Genomic DNA, 22424 nt, shown 5'->3' with positions numbered 1-22424 from the left:
ACCCTCAACAGAGGACAGACCATTTAACTTCGCTATTAATAATGAATTAATAGAAAACAATGAGTTTAGGCTAGAGCACCTAAACTCAGAAGAAAAAGAAAAAATAAAAAAAGTTTTACATGAATTTCGTGATATCCAGTACCATGAAGGTGACAATTTGACTTTCACTAGTACAATTAAACACAAAATTCTAACAAAACATGAGGACCCAATTTACAAGCGTCCATACAAATATCCTCAAATATACGATGAGGAAGTAAATAAACAAATAAGCGATATGATAAAACAAAATATCATACGTAAATCCAAATCCCCTTACTGCTCACCAGTAATAATCGTTCCAAAGAAAAACGATGCATCTGGAAAGCAAAAGTTCCGGTTAGTCATAGATTACCGCAATCTCAATGAACTAACTATTAATGATAAATACCCTATCCCGATCATGGATGAAATATTAGACAAACTTGGAAAATGTCAATATTTCACAACCATTGATCTAGCCAAAGGCTTCCACCAAATCCAAATGGATCCTGGTTCAATACCCAAGACCGCATTTTCGACTAAACATGGCCATTACGAGTACACTCGCATGCCATTCGGTCTTAAGAATGCACCTGCAACGTTCCAACGTTGTATGAACAATCTCTTAGAAGATTTAATTTTTAAGGATTGTCTGGTCTACTTAGACGACATTATTATTTTTTCCACTTCATTGGAGGAACACATTTTGTCGCTACAAAAGGTATTTAAGAAGCTTAGAGAAGCTAACTTAAAACTACAGTTGGATAAATGCGAGTTTATGAGAAAAGAAACTGAATTTCTCGGTCACATCATCACAACTGAGGGTATAAAACCAAATCCCAACAAGATACAAGCAATTGTCAAATTCCCAATTCCAAAAACCCCAAAAGAAATTAAATCATTTCTAGGATTATGTGGTTTCTATAGGAAATTTATACCAAATTTCGCTAATATAGTAAAACCATTAACACTTAAATTAAAAAAGGGAGCAAAAATCAATATAAAAGACAGAGACTACGAACTAGCGTTTGAAAAGCTAAAAGTACTCATAACATCCGACCCAATTTTAATATACCCTAACTTCGAAAAACCATTTTCATTAACTACAGACGCGAGTAATATGGCAATAGGGGCCGTCCTTTCGCAAGAGCATAAGCCTATATGCTATGCAAGTAGAACTCTCAACGAGCATGAGTTAAATTATTCAACGATTGAAAAAGAATTATTAGCAATCGTTTGGGCCACTAAATACTTTAGGTCCTATCTCTTTGGTCGACAATTTCAAATCCTTAGTGATCACAGACCACTCGTCTGGTTAAATAATATGAAAGAACCTAACATGAAATTACAAAGGTGGAAGATCAAGCTAAATGAGTTTGATTTCCAAATTAAATACGTCCCAGGAAAAGAAAATTATGTGGCAGATGCTCTGTCCAGAATTCAATTAAACGAAAACTTCTTAGGCGAAGATACAATTAGCACAAGAGCAACAATACATAGTGCTCAAGAAGACAACAGTAACCATTTACAAATCACAGAAAGACCACTTAATTATTATAATCGACAAATAGAATTTGAAAAAGGAACCGAGAACGAAACAAAAGTTACGAATTACTTTCACAAAACCAACATAAAAATTACGTACAAAGACATGACTAATACGCATGCCAAAGAATTAATAAAAGAATACTTATGCACAAAGAAAAGTGTGCTATACTTCCACAACGAAGCAGATTTTCCAATTTTTCAAGAAGCCTACTTAGAAATAATAAGTCCGAATAATTCAACAAAGGCAATGAAAACTAGTACAAAATTAATAGACCTTCAAACATATGCAGAATTCAAAGAATTAATATTAAAAAAGCACAAAGAATTATTACATCCAGGAATTGAAAAAACTATCAATTGGTTCAAAGAAACCCACTATTTCCCAGATTATCAAAATTTAATTCAAAATCTAATAAATGAATGTGAGATTTGCAACATCGCAAAAACAGAACACAGAGATACAAAATTAACTTTCGAAATAACTCCGGAAATCGCTAATATCCGAGAAAAATATGTAATGGATTTTTACATAGTAGGAGATAAACAATTTTTATCTTGCATTGATATCTATTCAAAATTTGCATCATTAATAGAAATAAAAAGTAGAGACTGGCTAGAAACCAAACGAGCTATATTACAAGTGTTCAACCAAATGGGTAAACCCATCGAAATAAAGGCAGACAAAGACTCAGCTTTTATGTGCACAGCTTTACAATTATGGCTAAAATCAGAAGCAGTAAATATTAATATAACCACTAGTAAAAATGGTATATCCGACGTAGAACGATTTCATAAGACAGTTAACGAAAAACTAAGAATCATTAACAGCGACTCAGACGTCGAAAATAAACTTACAAAATTTGAAACTATACTCTACACGTACAATCATAAAACAAAGCACAAAACGACTAACAGAACACCAGCGGACATATTCATATATGCAGGTACACCAGAGTATGACACTCAAGCTAATAAAGAAAAACTAATAAATAATCTCAACAAAAAACGAACAAATTATGAAATTGACACTAGATACAAACACTCACCGTTAGTTAAATCAAAGACGACAACCCCGTTCAAGAAAACAGGAGAACTAAGACAAATCGACGACAAACATTTTGAGGAAACTAACAGAGGCAGGAAAATAACACATTACAAAACCAAATTCAAAAAGAAAAAGAAGACTAATCAAAGCAAATATAACAATTACAGGTCAACAACAGACAGCGATCAAAACATACAAGCACCAGCTTAAATTAATTATTATAATATTACTATCAATAACTGTAAACCATATAAATGCACAGAGTATTGAAATTAATCCTATCAAAGCCCATAACGGATATCTCATATTTAAAACAGGAACCATAGACATTCCGACAGATTACGAATTCCACTGTTTAACGGTTAATATAACAAAAACCGAAGAAACTTTTAACAATTTAATTGAACAAAGTAAAGAATTCAATAACCTTATACAAATCGAATACCTAGTAGAAAAATTAAACAGAGAAATAAACGGCTTAAAAATAGCCAAACGCAGCAAAAGAGGTTTAGTTAACATAGTAGGAACAGCATATAAATACTTATTTGGAACATTAGATCAAGAAGACAAAGCAGAAATTGAACAAAAAATAAGCAACTTAGCAGAAAACAGCGTTCAGGTTAACGAATTAAATTATATAATAGAAGCTATAAACAAAGGAATAGAAATCATGAACGAACTAGATCAAGAGAAACAAAAAGGAAAGAAATTAGATATCCTTATATTTAACTTACAACACTTTACAGAATATATAGAAGACATTGAGATGGGAATGCAGCTCACAAGATTAGGAATTTTTAACCCAAAATTACTAAAACATGACTATTTGTTGCATGTTAATTCTGAGAAATTGTTGAATACAAAAACTTCCACTTGGTTTAAATCAGATACAAACGAAATACTGATAATATCCCATATTCCTCGAGAAATAATAAAAAGCCCGGTATTCGAAATAATTCCATACCCGGATGAAAATAATAATATTTTGACAGAAATAGCTCATGAAAAATATTTTACCCAAGATAAAAAAGTTTATAGCAGAGAAACAAAAAAATTAATTAATAATGAATGTTTAACAGGAATTTTAAACCAAATAACATCAGAATGTAGTTATACTAAAATTTTGCAAAATTTTCAAATCAACTACATAGAACCAAATATAATTTTAACTTGGAATTTACCAAAAACTATATTAAACCATAATTGTATAAATAACGAAATAACAATAGAAGGAAACAATATAATAAAAATCTTTAATTGTTCATTGCAAATTAATGAAATTTCAATTTCAAACAATATGTTAGATTATACTCAAAGCATTTACGTAAGCAATGATGTTATAAAATTAGAACCACTTTCGTTTGTACAAACGAAACAAATTATAAATGCACATACAAAATTTAACAATGTATTCCAGATAATTACAATAACCATATTTGTAATCATATTAATAAGTTTAACACTGTATTTGACATATAAGTTCAAAAGCATACCTAAGAAATTAATTATAAAATATAAAAAACCCAAAGTAGAAGAAACACCTACAATAATAGGAGATATACCAATTGTAAAAGAAGAAAATGTTACACTATATCCAAACTTAAACACCTGAGGACAGGCACTTTTCTAATGGTTGGGGGAGTGACATATCCATAGTCGCACCCACCCTTTAACATAACTTGGCGCATAAGCATAAGCACAATTATAAACATTTCTAATATTGTAAACAAAGAGCCTGGTGATAACATCGACATTGGTCAAGATCAAACTGTCCCCCTTTGGTAGACATAAACAATTCACCCTAAATATCACGCCACTGTCAATGTTCCCATCAGAGTACTATCCCACGCATAATTGCTGACGCAGCTCAAACTTCACTCAATTTTGACTCAAACTCTCTCAAAGCGAAGTTTGCTAAGCGACCGCAACAGTTAGATAAATCAGTTCATATTCGGGAAGCAAATCTGAATGTACTCAACAAAAGTAGCCGTTAAGTGAAAATAATAAATTGAAATATATTTTTTTATAGTAACCTAACGTGTAAAACTTAATTATATATATATATAAATATTCTGTTCGTTTCTATGGAAATTAAACACATTGATGAAGCTTGCTTAAGTTTTAACTGCAGGCAAAACAGTTTTAGGAGTCGTTCGGATTGGATTAATATATTACATATTTATAGAGACTATCGATAAAAAATTAACTCTTGTATGTAGCAATAGGATAGAGGTGTAGATAGGACAACAGGAAAGGAGGGTGAAGAAAAAGTTAATTAATAATAAATTGTAAATAGAGAATAACAAGTAGAGTAATAGAATAGAGAGCGAAAGGGTAAAATACAACAGTAGTAGAGAAAAAGCAATGGAAAAAGATAGAGAGAGAGAGGGTAAAAACTATTGAAGTTGGAGAGGTAAGATTGAGAAAAAGTGCGAAAAGAAGTGAAACAATAAATAAATAAATAAGAGAATGAAGACTAGAGTAAGAGAATAGAGGAAGACGAGAATAAACAATAGTAGCAGGGATGTAGAAATAATTTTGTAGGCCTCGTCCGTACTCGAACTATTATTTCAAATAGTTTCCCACTTTCTATGCTTCCCAATTTCCCCCATTTTCCCAAATCATGTTATTTGAATGCATAGTTAAATATGAAAATAATAGGGAACATTCGTATGAATTATGGACATGATGTATTATGTATAGCATATAACACGTCGATTTGTAACGGTGCATGGGCTAACTAACGAGACACACGCACGCACACACACACACACACACACACAAGCACACATATGTGTGTATACAGCCATGTCTGTTGCTGTTACGTGCGAAGCTTCCTGCTTTTTGTGCAGCATTTTGCCCTGAGCATAAATTAGAACTTCTCAGAGGTTAGCAACAAACGCGCACATACAGGCACACACACACACATACATGCATACATACATACATACGCTCACATGTGCCTTTGGCTTGGCTTTCAGCGTCGCCGGTTGCCGCTGCTTACATAATGTTAATGATGCTGCCGCCTCGGCCAGTGCCGGGACTCATTTCATATTGTTTGCGAAAAACAGAGAAAAAGAACAACAAAAACAAAAGTCAGCAGCGGCGGCGGCACGTGACACGCAGCTTCGGGGGCGTCACAATGGACGCACTGCATCCTGGGCTAAATTGTTTTGCTGTGTTGCCGTTGCCATTGCTGTTGTTCTTGTTGTTGTTGTTGTTGCACATTATTTCAATTTGGCGGCATAATAAAGTGCTTCCGTTGTGGGCCATATGGCGTATTGTGCAACGCCTGGTAATGCGAGCAGCTCAGCTGCAGCAGCTGCATCCCCAAGGAGAATGCCTTGCTCTGGCTTCGTTATGCTTGTTTGCGCTGATGCACAGCGCCAACGCGGGCCAACTGCTTGCCCCTGGGCAGTGCCTTGACACACACTCATACACACACACACACCAACACACGCAAATGTACACACAGCTGCCCCCAATTGGCAGCTGGTGACCGCCAAAAGTGTCATTTGGAGCTGCGGCGCCTCTGCCCTGGCCAAGGTCAAATCTGAACTGTTTTGATTTAATTTATTGTTGCATGCATTTGTGCGCTCATAAAACGCCAACGAACGCCTAAGTTAGCACATAGGCACACACACACACACACACAACACACACTCACATACCTGCTCGCGCTCCCTTCTCCCCATCCGCCCCTTTTGTGGCTAGCAAAGCCAATATTTTGTTTGTCTGCCTCTGTTTATCTTTGTCTTTGTCTAGAAGCGAGTGTGTCTGTGTATATTTTGATTGCTTTTGCTCACACCCTTAGCACCCTATCACACACACGCACACACTCCCACACACACACACACACACACACACACAGTTATACAATGCCACGAGGTGACTCAATGTCTTGCTCATTTCCTTCGAATGGTCGAAACTATATTCAGCACAGCCGCCGTTTCTTTATGCAGTTTGTGTGTGTGTGTGTGTCTGTGTGTGTGAGATTCTTTGTGGCATAAATAGGGGTTTTGTTTTTATGTGAGTGCTGGCATAACATACATACACACGTATATATATATATTTATATATAGAACTGTAGCTGCCCCGACTTTAAATGACTTTCCTTTTGCCAATTCGCAAATGTGCTTGACGCTCTGAAAGGATTCTAAATTGCTTTTACATTGGTTTCTTGTTAGCTTTATCTTTTGTTTTTTACCTTAACAAATGCTTTTTATTTTGATACCCAACTTCAATTTGCGCGTTAAATTGTGTTGAGGTTTCACATTTTTAGTCAGCAACAATATTAGTGAAGCGAACCTTGAGAAGCTGTTTTTAAATGGCTTTCAGCTTTTAGAAGTATCAATATCAGAAATTGTGCTAAATACTTTAAGCATTGCGTATTTGTTGTCGTGCTTCTTAATAAATAAATCTATGCCACATCTCGATTTGAGCAGAGAAAATAAACTGCTTTTCATATTGCTAAGCGAAAAACTTGTCATTTTGTGCAATTCCATTTTACCGTTTATAGCTTAGTAAGTAGCTGGTTATCAATAGTTAATTGAGTATGTTCTGCAAAGAGGAGTATATTAGCTTTATGCAATCTACGATTTGCTGTCCATGTGTTTGATAACTGGGTATTAAACCTTGCGTGTCGACATGGCAGTTAGAGAGTTAAACATATATTTTGGAAATGCGAAATCTTGAGCTCTTACAGCATAAGAACTAAAGTGTGTTGGACTTTTGTTAGTCTCTTGGAATGCTTAAAATCTGTAAAAACTCTCTCTCGCGAAAACCATTTGTATGAAACTACATTCCAATCGGCCTTAAGCTCATTTTAAAAAATCTTCGCTCGAATTCATTTGAGACGTGTTTCACACTTTTCGCAAGTGACATGCCTCCTTGGTGGAAATGGGGGTCCAAGATTTGACTGAAGACTTGCAGCTACACAAGTAACTTGTCCTAATTAACCCGGTAGACTTACAGTTTTGAAGTCACTTACCACAATTAACCAGGCTTTACAATTTCCAAAAAGTTTTACACATACAGTTACATCTTAAGACTTGTAGTTGAAAAGTAACACCTCAATTAATCCCGTTTTCTGCGGTTTTCTTACTGCTTAAAGCCACTTTAGACCTACAGTCTTGTGTACAATTTGACTGAAACTTTGTCACTTATTTACCTTTTACCGCCCACTGTACGGACTTTGCACTTTACACCCATTAACTGTTATCTCTTTCACAGTTTGCGACTTCTGTACTCATTTTGCCTCCGCTGATTCGCCTGTTCGTGATGGCTATATTTATTATACACTTCCTGTGGCCGCCGCTGGCTGTGGCATGCAGCTTGTCACATTACAGAAACGATTTTAAATTATTCCCATAATGCTTGGTAAGGCGCAACAAGAGCTCTGCTGTTTGTGAATGGAATATTGAATATTCATAGGGTTCCGTTTATTGCCATATATCGATGCCCATATTATTTTTTACTGTGGGCAAAAGGCAATCAAAAAATTGACTTTTATTTTCGGTTTTTTCTCTTGACTGTTTTTCACATGTTTCGGTGCGTCTTACCAGAACGCGAATCATATGGCGAGCAGAAGCAGATAGCGAGAAGGCGAAGAGTGATTGTGTTCTGGCGTGTACGCACACACACTCACACACACACACACACGTGTGTATTGTTGCTTTTCTCATTTTCTTGATTTTATTACTTTTACTTTTTACGATTTATTTGCCGAAATTGCTTATTTCCCTCCGCCAAAGAGAAAATGAAGAAAGCCAAAAGGAAATTGGCGTATTGTTATTGTTTGCTGCTGCCACAGTTCCTGCCACTGCCAGAGCCAAAGACATTGCCACAGCCACTGTGGCAGTTGCTGTGACTATTCCATTGTCTCTCGCAGCCACTCAAAACGCAATTTTGTGGCAAATTCAATCAACGTTGTTGTTAATCGATTCTGCATAGCGGCCCCCCAAAGCCACTTGACTTGAGCATTTTTATCAGCTTTCTCACAGATTTCTCCATTTGCTGTATGCTCTTTCAGCATCAGTTATGTGTGCACATACGCACACACATACGTGCGCAATTTTTCATTAATCATACGCCATGTTGCATCCACACAGGACTCGCTGCAATCACTGACTGCCAAGTGGCATTGCACACGGATTTTCCATGCTTCTGCACACGTTGCCCGCTCAGAGCAAGAGTTTAAATGCTTGTCGTGGCGGAAGAGAGGGGGCGGGCGTGGGAGCAAGATGGAAAAGCAGCACGCAAACATAAACACAAACACATATGCACATGTATTCAAATTCAATCGGAATATTTCTCTTATTTGATATTCTATAAACTCACTTTCAATTATTTCCGCAAAATAAAATTTAACATATTTTTCGGTATAAAAATATATTTTTCGAGTGCAAATATCGAAAAATGTAAATTTTATTCAAAAAGTGTACAAAATGCGAATGAGCTTGAGCTGTCGACGGGTAAATACCCTTACATAAAGTGTGTCATATGACACTATATGAGCTGAATGATATAGTCGATGCTGATAAGATATCTATTCATATCTATATATGTATATATCTATCTATATATCTATCCCTTGTAAATATTTGCCTTATGGTTTTGCAGATATGTGCGGAATTGTTGAGCTATTTGCAATAGGGGTCCATTCCGGCTGGTTGCGTTATATGTATTGCCTGTTGATGCTGATCTTGATATATTTCAAGAATTTCTATATGTTATTGTGAACATTTTATAAAACTGTACTATGCAGTGAATACTCTGTTGGGCGGACAGCGAATGTATTTTAATTTGTTTCTGCTCAAGAGAAAAGTTCGTCTTAAAGAGGTATAAAGTTTTCCTAAAAGTGTTCGCCCAAGCGGTGCGTCTTTTTGCATAGTTTTAACTGTACATTAAATCGCTTTCAAAATTAGCATCTCGTTTTAAACCCTAGCTGTCATGTGGTATTTGCAAATTAAGTTTCAAATATTCGCAACACCAAACAATAAAATCAAATTAAACACTCGCAATTATTAAAATATTGGCTTTATATTAGCTGCATACGTTTAGTTAAACACGTTATTTAGCTAAACTGTCGCACTCCCTTTCTCCTTCTCTCTCTCTCTATCTCTTCAATGTACAATTTAGTAAATTGCACATGGTCGAAAAAAATATATATATATGATACGTTCGCTCCTTAAACAGGTTATCTAAATTGCAAATTTTGCGGCGCGCGTAATTGAAAAACATAAACCGACAGGCAGACCCGCATTTTCCCACTTACACATTACACATCTCTCTCTCTCTCTCTATCTTTTTCTCTCTCTCTCTCTCATTTTTCATCTCTTATGGCTGCCGTTCGCCATTTTAGTTATGCAGCATGGGCAGAAAATTAAATGAAAATGCCGCTAAAAATAGCTAGCGAATGTGTTGCCTGCTCTCGCTCTGTCTCCCTCTCTCTCCCTCGCTCTCTCGCTCGCCCTCTCCCTCTCTGGCTAATGCAATTACAGTAGCGCAGTGTCAAAATGCCTCAATTTAGTGCAAAATGGCTGTCATCGATTTCCGCTTATATTCCGCTCATATTCAATCATTTTTGTGCGTGTGTTGACGAAATCATTGCGAATGCGGTTCGATTTGCACAACGTTATTTTGTTATTTCTCTCAGCTCTTTTATGTATTTGACATTTTGGGTTATGCGTTACGAATTCCCAACCAAATATGCATTCATTTAGCTGAGTGTGTGCGTATCTGTGTGTGTGTGTCTGTGTGTGTGTCCCTTGCTGACAACAACAACAACATGAGTTCAAAAACAACATCGCTAACTGCCACATGAAGTTCAATATTTGCCCGCGTTAAACCATAGATGTATTAACATAATGTGTCAGCACAAAAAGCAGAGTGTGTGTGTGTGTGTGCATGCATGTGCCCATTGACAGGGCTTATAGATATACATATGCGTCTATCTTGGAAGAGGTCATAACGCACAGTGGAACTTGGGTTGGGCATATTGAAGTGCTAACTAGTACTAGAATCAATTGAACTATAAATAAAATAATGTGAAAATAATAAAAATGTGAATGATTTAAATGTCGCAGATATACTCTTGAGAACCATACGTCTCAGTCATAGCTTAAAAATGTTTTTATACAAAAGCTTTAAAAAAATCTATTTCATATATCTATTTGATATGGTTTTGCAGATATGTTTAAGAAAATACTAAGATATTTGCTAGGCCTTGCAGATATGTTAGAAGATTAATATAGCTCGATCAATATATTTTGAAAAACATGTAAATTTTGTATTTTCTAGTATAGCTAACGCCAACCCCAGGCCCATGCCCGTTTTTTGTTACTGATCAAGAGTATATAAATATATTCTCTGATATTCGACGATATGCTCTACTACATTTCGTGACAGATTATTAATGAGCTTACAAGTTAACTTTCATTCTTGCGCTGCTTCTTTTGATTAATTGTTTTTTTGATTCGCGGACACTGTGCGTTAACAGCTTCGCGTTGCGCGTTGTGCGAGTCGCGCAAATGTGCTTGTGGCTTGAAAAATATGACGACAACTGTCAACGGCGATCCAGACGCAGCCATTTTTCCAGCTGAAAGATCCCAATTGGCGAATACAGCTACCCCAACCACTTATTTTCCTCGTCGCGGTCTCACAGCGCCACAGCCATCTTCAGCCTGCCTGTCGCGTTCCATGGCTGTCAGTTGCTTGCTGCACAACGCTTCCGCCGCTTAAGCAACGTTCAAGCAGACACACAGATATACACGCACACCAATACACTGAGACTGAGGCATGTCACGTATGTTTGTGCCCAAGCATTCGCATAAACATTCCGTCACCATCTTGCTAAAGCCTCCTGCCTCCTGCCAGTGTTTGCTGCTCCTGGCTGATGGCTCCTGTCTCCTACTCCTCCTGTTTTCCGCTTCTGCCTGCCGCTCCTGCCTCCTGGTTGTGGCACATCTCATATCCATCTGCACTGACAACACATTGGCATTGACGGCGCGCGCGTCGTTTGTGTTAAATGTCAGCGCTGTGGCAGGGCAGGTCCCTAGGCTGGGGTCACAGCAATTGACCTTCCATTCATCACAACAGCCACTGCCAGTGGCATACGCTTTGGCTCTCGTTCTGGTTCTGGTTCTGGCTCTGGCGCATATTGTTTATCTATTGATGTTTACAAAATTCATTTATTGATTACGGCAGACGCCACACGAAAGTTTTTGGTTACAAAAACAACACCAGCGCACGGGTGCTGGCCATTGAATTTGGGTTTCTGGGTTCTGGGTTCTGGGTCTTGGGTCTTGGGTTTCGGCTCTGTAATTATCCACTCAAATGAGGCTGAAAAACAGTTGAAGCATAGCTGTAACTGCTGTCAAGTCCTTTTATCTGGCGTCTTCTGTTAGTTAATGATGAGTGCTACGAGTTTTTCCATATGACGACTTCCGCTTCACATTTTTACACACCCTGTGCCCAATGAAATTGGTTGAGTTGAGGTATTATGTTGCTGTGCAAATGTATGTGACAGGCAGAAAAAGGATTTTTTCCGAATATGCAAAGTATATATATATATATATCATATATCGAGTCAATCCAGCCCCGTTCATCTGTTCGTTTGCATAAGATTTGATGTACATATATATTTTCGTATAGTATTCGGAGAAGGAGCTATACTTTTTGCTCGGTATCTCCCACATTTTCATAATATCGATAAATATCGATTTTGAAACAAGGTTTTTATGCAATTACTCAGAGACAAGATGAGCTGGAGAAACCAAATTTTGGGTATGGAGTCTCTTAAAGTGAATATTTCATTAGGATCGGTAAATAAACATCTGTGTTATTCGAGCCGTACAGAACTTGTGTGTATGTGTGTTTTTGTCTATATATTTATATATGCAAGACGTTTGTGTACAAAAGGAACTTCATTCTTTGTAAGGGTAGCTCTTCGCTGAATAAAGGACAACTGTTAGTCGTGCACTCCCGACTAGAGCACTTTAACTTGTATTTTGTTGATGTTGTTGTTGTTGTCTTTAAGCCTTTTTGGTTGGCAGCCAAATAACTGTAAATAAGCAGGTTGTCGCGGAATGCGACAACAGTTGTTGTTGTCGTCGTCTCCCGGCGCTCGCGTCCTTCGTTTGAGGCAAATTTGCTTGGATGTTGGATGTTGCCTTTACACAAAAGGCAACAAATGAAAGACAAAAATATTTTGTAATGAAAGGACTTGAGAAATATAATAAATAATGACAAGTCCCCAAGCAAAGTGAAATGCAACCATGAGCAAGGCAGAGCCCCCCAGCGAACACACCCAACCCTACCCAGCTCTGGCTTTTCACTCACATTTCCTCGCTGCTGCTGCTGCTCGTTGCTGATGTGCCTTTAAAGCACAATGACAATTAGAAAATCGTTGGCACTGTATAAAAAAAGGGCTTTGCCGCCATCTCGTGTTTTCGCAGTGCTCATTTCGAGAATTTTGTTTTCTGCCTTTTGGCGTGAAAAATGAGCTGCAAGGCTAGAGAGCCTCAAGGAAAACAAAACGGGGTAAATTTCTTTTCAGTTGCATTTGAGCGTGCAAAAGATTTATGCTTGGGTCTTGTTTTTCATTATTTTGTGCCTTTTGCAAATCACAATGATGATCCAATTGTTTAGAAATCTGTGTCGCATTTTTCATTAACTAATTGACGCGAATTCAGCTTAGCAGCTTTTGCACTCTGTCTAAAATTGGATATTTGCTGACAATAAATACAAAATGACATCGAATTACGATTAAAACCATTTTGCTGTATTAAATATCTGCTGAATACTTTTGCTAGATTTTCAAATGCAATAGCTTAATGAACGCTGATGCGATTTAAACAAGGATTATTATTTTTGTATTGAGGTTTTTTATGTAATTATAATTGATGTATTCTGTTTATGTAATTTTTATATAAGTTTTTCGTAAATGTAGTTTATAAAAATATTAAAAATCAATTCTTATAATATTTGGATTCCATGCTTTCTCAATTATTTTTATAAACTTAAGAAATGGATATTTAAAATCTGATATCGGCTTAAGTGTCAAAACTTGACTCAAGCCAGAAGTAAATAGATTTGCGTCAATACGAATTGATAAACAATTATTTATGCATTTAATATAAACTTTTAGTCAGAGATTAAGGACTAGCACTTTAATCTAAGGCAAAAAGTTGATGATCAGAAGCATATTTGTAAATAAATTCATTTGAGTTTTAGTTTAACTTTTTGCTGAGCACACAACAAGTGCCTTCGTTTTGATAAAGCAATCAAAAAACATTTAGTAAATTATTCAAACTTATCTAAAGAGCCGAAACACAAAAAAAAAAATAACAAAAACAGAAACATGCTGACAACATGAAAACACAAACACAACATAAAATGCAAAACATGAAAACCATTTTATGATGAAATCCAAACAAAAAGCCCCATTTAAAATGCAACCAACTGGCATATATATATGTATGAATGTATGTGTGTGTGCGTGTGTGTGGGTGTGTGCAAATAATCTCTATAGCCCAAGGAATATGCATGCAGCTCATGAGAGAAAGTCTCTTTCCTAGCCCTTGACTGCTTTAACTGTTGCAATTGCTGACGAAACTAATTAATTGCTTTGCCTGTCGCTGGCAATTTGCCACGCCCACGCGCCAAACCATCGAAAACTATAAATTCAATTTGCCTTATATGCATTAAAGACAAGCTGAAATATATTTGGTGTCCTGTTCTTTGAGAATTGAAATGATGGCGCGGCACAAAACGCAGAGAGAAAGAGAGGGACCGAGAGAGGGAGCGAGAGAGAGCCAAGTCAGCAGCCAGGGAAGCCAAAGTAACTTTTGCCATGGCCCGAAAATCCTTTTTTAATTAAATTTTCTGTACATTTTGCAGTTTTTAGGTTTGAGTAGACAACGAACCCAACGCCTCATATATGACAAGCAACTCCTTTGACTTCGCCGCGCTCTTTCTCCTTTTCTCTGTCTCTTGCCAAGTCTTCCAGCTGAGGCTTCGCGCAGTCTGTGACTGTAACCAAAGACAAAGTTTTAGCCCGGCTGCATTCTGGTTGCTCCTCTTCTCATTGTTGCTGTTGTCGTTTTCTGTCGACTTAATCCAATTACATGCACACGTACTACTCGACTTGCCATAAAGTACATATGAGCGTAGTTTGCACTTTGATTTTGGTCTCGCCTCTTGTCTCCTGCGGCTGGCCGCTTGCAGCTGCCCAACAACGCGGCTGCCCGGCTGCTTGCTGCCCATAGTCCCGCCACGATAATAATGCAATTGATAAGCGAGAATCGGATCGAGATTACGTAGAGTATTCTCTGAGGTAAGCGCGCGTTAGATAAGCTATCATGTCTATTATAAATTTGTTTTTTTTTGTTAAGCTGTGCAACAAATTAAAGCAGATTCATCCAACAAATATTTAATAAAATATATGTCATCTGATTAGATGAATATAGAAGGTATATTAACATCTAAATTAACAGTTGAACAATTTATCAATATTTATCGATGCGAATATTGTATAAGTTATGTTTCATATATATATTAAAAACTGTTTATTATGTGATTATGATTGTTTATTTTCCGATCAGTTTCAAGCTTATTTCCAAAGAACTTTGATAGAATTTATTTAATACGTGCGACGGGCAAGGCCGAGTATACCCGCTAGTACATATATATTTATATATATTTTTAGGTTCATTTACAAAAACTCGGAACAAGAGCAATAATATACCATTACATTATAGCTCTTACTCGCAGCATTGTTGCTCTCCGCGTACAACATGATCTCATTATCTGTGTCGCTCTACCCCTCTTTCACTCTATTTCTCCCTCTCTCTCTATCTCTCTCTCTCTCTGCAGAGCTATCTGCGGCTTATCAGTGGGTGACCTGCTGTGCAAATTGTGCAGGCGCTGCTAAAGTCAACGATCATAGAGAGAGAGCGAGCGAGAGAGATCGAGGGAGAGAGTTGTTCTTTTAGACAACCCTCAGCTAATTAACTCGATCAGCAGATTGTTGAATACCCTGTGAATAGAGTTTTAAGAAGGTAGTTTGAAAATATGTGTGTTGAGCTACGTATCAGCAAGAACCTAACCTTTCTCTTTGCAGCCGCCTTGTCTAAAGCCTTGTCTGCTTATCAAAACCTTAACTTATTGAGAATTTCAAGCATCAAGTAAGGTATCAGTAGAGCTCAGGCCGGCCAGCTTAATATAAGTATTTATATTAAAAAAGTCACTCACAATTGTCAATGCCAAAAATGTTATTAGGGTAGAATTATTTAAACAATATATATACTCCTGCTATTCGTCTCTATTCGAAATCCATTTATAGTCCTTTTCGAAGGACTACAAAGAGTTTTAATATGCAAAAGTAAACCTACATTTGTCCTTGTTTTACAGTATACAATTTCAGATTCGTTTATCCTTAAACAATTTTTTATTTTTGTACAAAATGTTCAATAAAATAGTTCTACAAAGGATATCTGTCAGTCGCAATTCTATCAAGCTATTCTATTTTTTTTTGTCTTATCTCTGGCATTGGAAAAATAAACCAGATGCTGCTCTGTTGCTTTGGTTAAGCTGAAACTGTTAAACGCAGCTAAATCAGGCGCGTTATCAGTGCGCTCTTCACTACATGCTGCCCCGCCCCACCAAACCACCCCTCACTCTCCCTCTCTCTGTCTGTCTCCCTCGCGCTTTGTCTTTGTGTAGCATTTATGAGCATGACGTGCATTTTTATGATATGTGAGCGCACGGTGGGACGCACGCTCGAATCTTTTTTATGTTATTTATAAAAAAAGAACCGCTTGTATTGAATGGATGCTGGCGCTGTGTTCACTTCCTCTCGCTGCCCTGAGCTTAGTAGCGTTTATTTATTTTTTTGCAGTCGAATCAGTGTGACACTCGCGTCCGGTATGCGCCGGCGGAAGCAAAATTAATTACAAAATACTCATAATTTTGCCGTTTTATTCAAACGCTGACATCCACTCAATTGCAGACGTCCAGCGAAGCGCACACAGCGGGCGACCTGACAGCAACAGCGACAGCAGCAACAACAGCAACAGTTGCAGCCGCAACAGCAGCAGCAGCGACCGCAACAGCAGCTGCCCCAACGCCCATCACAGAAATTGAGCAACTGCAGCAGGCGCTGCTCGAGAGGCAAACGCAACTGTACGCATTGGAAACGGCCTGTCTGAGGGAAACGGAGCGACAAGTGGAGCTAGAGGACAGTGTGATTGCGTGGCAGGATAAATACGATCGTCTCTACGAATCGCACAAACGTGTTCAAAAGGTCAATCAGAGTCTGGAGGATAAAATGCTCAAGCTGGTCGATCGCAATACGAACGAGCGGGCACAGCTCACCAGCGATGTGGCAACGCTAAGCGTACGATTGGCCCAGGCGAATTTTAACATTGCCAAGCTGCAGAGGGAAATTGTGAGTATAACAAAATAAATTTTTTACTATTTAACGCAAAAAAGAAATTAGTAACAGTAAAAGGTTGCATTAGTTCCGACTTGGGTTCTATACTAAACAAATTACAAAGTGATGGAATATTGAATTAAAAATCGATTAATCGAAAGTGGAAAGTGAATTCGATAAAAATAGTGTTGTTAAGCTAACGATTTTATATCGTTCAGAAAGCTTTTAGATGCTTCCCATTCAATGCAAGCAACAGTCAACAAAAAAAGTTCCTAAATTCATAAAAACATTTTCGAAACAGAAAAAATGACTTAAGGCACAAATTTAAATTAAGTTCTTGCAAGCCAGAAGAAAATGTTAAAAAGTGAAAAACATTTTTTAGTTTCATGGTAAAAATTTCCAAAAATTAAAGTTGTGTAGCAAACTTCGTCTAAATTTCTTTAACAGCGACTATGCAGATCATATAAAACTACAATAAAAATGATTACCTATTAAAACTTTCCCTAGTGCTGAAAAGTTTTTAATATTCTTGCTAAGTAAAAACCTAAACAGTTTTTGAAAAATGTACAAGCTCTTCATTTAAATGAATTATTTTGCGCACTACTTTGCCAGCTATTACACATGTTTTACACGCATACACACACACACACACACACACACACAATGCTAATGTGTGTTGCACCAAACCGAAACCATTCTCATGCTTTGTTAATTAGTGTAGCGTGTAAAACCGGTGAGTGCCGCAGCCAAATTGTAATGAGCTTTTCGCCAGGATGCTGGAAAAACGCATCGAGTTTTGTGCAGCTCCCGTAAGGCTGCCCAACTAATTGTCGGCTAACTTTTTGGATGGATGGGGGGGGTTGGGTGTTGTTCGGTTTGACGCGGGGATGGGGCATGAAAAATTGTTAGCTGCGCAACTTTAAGCCGCGGCAAGTCGCTTAGTAGAGCTAAACAAATGCAAGGCGGCAAAGCGTTAAAAACTAGAAACTTTTCCAATTCACTTTGTTTTTAGCCTGCTTTTTGTATATTTCGAAGCCAAACACGAAAAATATCTGCGCAAAAGTTTTCAATTAAGGCAAACAGTAAAACGCCATCGGGCGAAATGCACTTCAACTGCTCCAGCCAATACGGGCGGAGGGGCGTGTTGATGATGGCGTGCAGGGGAAGGTGGACAGACCTAGGAAGCCTTTTAACGCACTTTACTATAACCATGGCTGTCGAGGTGTTTGTGCAGGCACTAGCCCATGTTGGAAACAATTAGCGACCCATTGGCCAAAAGAGAATCGAAAAAGTTGAGAAAATGGTTAAATGTTGCCACCAAAGTTGGGGACACACAATCGCTACATAGCTGGCCAGCTAATATCAACAGAGTGCGAACCAAGAACGGCTGCATTTGTTTTTATTAACTTGTTTACGTGCCTTTGTCTTTGGCTCAACTGTTTGCGCAAATTGATACTTAAAAAAGGACATTTCCACCTTTTAAAAACTTCTTCGGTTTGTCCTCTTGCACGGATTTGCTTTGCTGTTGGGAATGCATTCGTATTTAAGCTATGGCAATAGCAGCGTATTCCCTTTGGCCAGCAGGGGGTTGCTGAGCTGCTTGTTGTGTCTACAAATGTCTAGCTAATATTACTCGGCCTTACCCGAGTTAACATTTTTAAATTTAAGTTTTTTCTTTCACTCATTTTCCACTGACAAACGTGATTTTTTTTGTGTAACAGTCGGTCGCTTGAGATTTAAGCTATTCATTTCAATTTACACTCATATAAGCAGGGTGTTCATAGATTTTCGGAAATCGGAGAAATTGAAACCGACTCATTATCACAAAGTCTTCAGTTTCCAAATCGAGTTTGCCAAGCTTATCACTCATCCTCCAGCTCTATTTAAGCCCAACTTTTCACGTGTTTTCCACGTTTGACCGTGGATTGTTTTTAAAGTAAGTGAAACTAGACCTAAATAATTTTTTAACTGCAGTTGAAAGTCTTGAGCTATAAACAATAATTTTTCACTAATTTAAGTCAGGGAAGCCGAAACAGATTTTTTATCTGAAGCTTTCAAACTATCCACACAGCTTATCAATCATCTACGAACTTTATTCAAGCTTTAAAGTTTACGCATTTTTTCGCCAGATAACGTGGGTTTGCTAAAATCGGTGAAACCATAAGCGATAAATATTTAATGTACAGCTTTAATATCCAGTTCATTCGGCTTAGTTTTAAAATAAGCAACGACGTTTTCACTAATTTCCCACCCCGGGGTGTGAATTCGATTGGCTTGTGTACACTTAGCATGACGCATTTTGTTTTTTTGGCAAGCGTATATGGATTTTCGTTTATGCTTTGCTGTTGCTTTCTTCTTTTGTTGTCTGTTGCCGCTGCTTCGTGCGTTTGGGGCCTGGCGACAATGTCAATAACCTTTTGTCGTATATTTCGTTTTCCTGGTGGCAAGGCAGCGACCACCCACTTGGCCGGATGAAAAATCAGCACTTGGTCATGGACTGCCGCTGCGTCACGTGCCAGAGCGAATTCTCAGTCGCCCTCTCTCGCGCTCTCTCTCTCTCTCTCGCTCTCTCGCTATCGTACGCTGTATCTCACTTGCTCTATCTGCATCCTGTGCACCTTTTGGCATGCCTTGGCCATGGTTCGTTAATCTGCCGCTGGCTTTTTGCATGATAGCTTGGCATTTCCGTTGCAAAACACTTAGCCGTATGCCGTAGTCCTGTCTGTATTCTGTGGCCGCTTTGAATAGAGGGAACGGCGGCTGTGTCCTGTAATCGCTTGCCATCCTTGACTGTTGTTGTCGACTGTTATTGTTTACTGTTCAGGCTGTATGCAAAAGGGATAAAACTTTAGCGCGCTTTTACTCTGAAATACCCTGTACTTAGCTATTGGCTAAGTCTCTTAAAAGTATTAAGTATTTTCTTCGAACAAGTATAAAGCCTGCTTAGCGGTCACTGAGCTAAACAATAAAAGAGTCTAGCGATTACAGAGAAAACTTCTAATATGCGTTTTCTCTTTTTCCTTCTGCTTTTGAATTAAATAAAAATGTTAATTAAAAGTGCAGTTTTGTTTTTGATGCAAGGAATATTATACTTATTCTAAGACCAGACTATCTAGAGCTTTACTGAACTTAAGTACAAATTATATTTAATTCAATTCTATCTCGATTTGATTTCTCTTATCTCAGTGTATTTACTTATAAATATATATTTAGTTTTCTTTTTATTTTAATCGTTGTGCTTATATAAAGAAAAATGTATTAAACCAAGACAATATCTAAGAGGATAGTTACATTTTTAAGCGATTGTAAAGCTATTTCAGAGCTTTGCTGTTAACATTGTCAACTTATTATCTAAATGGAAACCTTATCAAGACAGTCAAGATAGTCACAAAAAGCCAGCGAGAGCTCAAGATAGTTAAGTTGTAAATTCATAGCTAGACAAAAGACTGTGCCAGATATTTTTGCTGCCTAGCACACATGCTCTGGTCTCCACCCTTATCCCAGGGTATTTAGCTGCATACGACTGGCATATTCTTCGGTTCGTTTTGAATATTTGAAACGTCCATGCTGCCATTGTGATTCGCCCATAAACGGGCGCCATCCATTGTAATTCCCACTTGCATTAAATGCCAGAGTAATTGTAAATATGCTGCGGCACTCACCGGTGTCCCGGAGCGTTGCAATTGGAGCAGATAAAATGCAAGCACATACAGTTCACATGGCAATCGCACAGCTTATGCCCATCTAGAAATTCTTTCCCTATCGTTAGCCCGGGCACCGGTAAAAACTGGTGTAATTAATGTTACCTGCCTGGCGGCATCTGTTTTGAGTGTTTGCGTTGCTCACTTTTCGAGTCAAGACGCTGCCTCATTGTCAGATTCCGTTTCAATGCGTTGCCCGAAACTTTTGGGACGCCCTGTGCAACGGTGCGTATAAGTGATTGCATTCTAGACCTGCGCCTGGCTCCGACTCCTACTATTCCTGCTCCCGTGTCTGCCGCAACTCAAGTCGAATGCTCAACTTTGCTGGGCTTAGGCATCGCTGCTGGCTGCTTGTTTTGGGCCTGTGTGCTTAATTTCTTAAAAGTTATTTACATATTTGCCTGATGTGGTTTTCGTAACTAAGCGAACGAGACTTAGTCGGGCTTGTGGACTTGTGGGCGTGGCAACAGCGCTACATTCTTGTTGACTGATGGCTTTGGAGTCTTGCCGGTTGTTGGCATGGGATTTGTGAGTTGAGGTAAACTGCTATTTGAGGCAAATATTAGAGCGTCGAATTAGCTTTATCTAAGGACAAACAAGTGGGCAAAATGTGGTTGAAACAATTTTGTAAGTTTTGTTTTGTTTAGGGTAAGAATCAAACAGCTTTCAGTCCTATTTTCTCTTACTAACTGCCTGACAAACTCGCCTTCTCTCCCTTTCTTGTTCTTTATATATTTGTCTCTTTCTCTCTTCATTGCCCAATCGCCGCTTATACAAAATCGACCCTCTATGCGATTTTCATAGGTTCAAGTAGCCCTTAAAAAATGTTTTTCATTTGGCGAAAGTTAAGCATTATTTAAATTGTATACTAATAAGTTAGCACACGTTCGTTCTCTCTCTATCCTTCCCTACCATTTCATTCAATTGTGGCTTAGCTTAGTTTTTGCAGATCCTATCCAAACACTCACTGGCTATTTACACAGGCTTCGAAAACTATTCGGTATCGTGTAAATCTGAACATGTTTGTGGCGTTTAGAAGAACTCGAAACGAAAATCAAATTAAACCAAATCAAACAACTAACAGCATGGAACATTCATCGTTTGCCTAATCCCACTGAACCTACCTTGTTTTTAATTTCCCTGCACAAACATTGTATGGGTTCCGGTTGCATGTCAAATGAAGCAAAACAATAACAGACCCGGAAAATATGCGGCCAAAACTGCACGCAGAATAAAACCAGAAAGCACAACCAAATTGTACAAAAGTTGATATATTACAGTGAGCAAGAGAGGGAGCGGGAGAGCGAGAGGAAGGTGAGAGAGGAGAGAGTGTAAAAATTGTTTCATATTACAGCAATAACGTTGCGGAAAATCAGAACTGAACTGTTCTTTCGTCCATGATATGAATCGTTCACTTTTTTCTGCTGCTGCTGTTTGTCTTTTGTAGCTGTTGAAATAAAAAACGAATGGTAAAAAATGTTAAGCGACCGGCGAGTAAAAAATTCGAAAAAAATCACCTAAAAGAAAAACAGAAAGGCAGCGCCCCAAGTAAATAAAAACCAAGGCAACCATGCGGGGTATGCGCATACACCGCAACCTGATGTACATTCGACCAAACTTCTGGTCTATAAATGTCTACCTATACGAACACATTTGCATATCGCAAACACTTACA

The 22424-nt window shown here is 37.9% G+C and overlaps 1 protein-coding gene across 2 annotated transcripts in view; it reads left to right on the top strand.

Annotated features, from left to right (window-relative positions):
* The window catches only part of LOC6623717 (uncharacterized), a 50000-nt gene that overhangs the window by 4630 nt on the left and 22946 nt on the right, over window positions 1-22424 (top strand). For both annotated transcript variants that reach the window (XM_002046547.4, XM_015175416.3), the window contains exon 2: window positions 16626-17063. In XM_002046547.4, coding sequence (XP_002046583.2) covers window positions 16626-17063 — 438 coding nt within the window. The remainder of the gene's footprint in view (window positions 1-16625; window positions 17064-22424) is intronic.

Source organism: Drosophila virilis, chromosome 3, assembly GCF_030788295.1.
Source record: "Drosophila virilis strain 15010-1051.87 chromosome 3, Dvir_AGI_RSII-ME, whole genome shotgun sequence".
Classification (NCBI taxonomy): domain Eukaryota; kingdom Metazoa; phylum Arthropoda; class Insecta; order Diptera; family Drosophilidae; genus Drosophila; species Drosophila virilis.
Note: the sequence above shows the minus strand (reverse complement) of the source record. Positions and strands in the feature narration are given on the sequence as shown.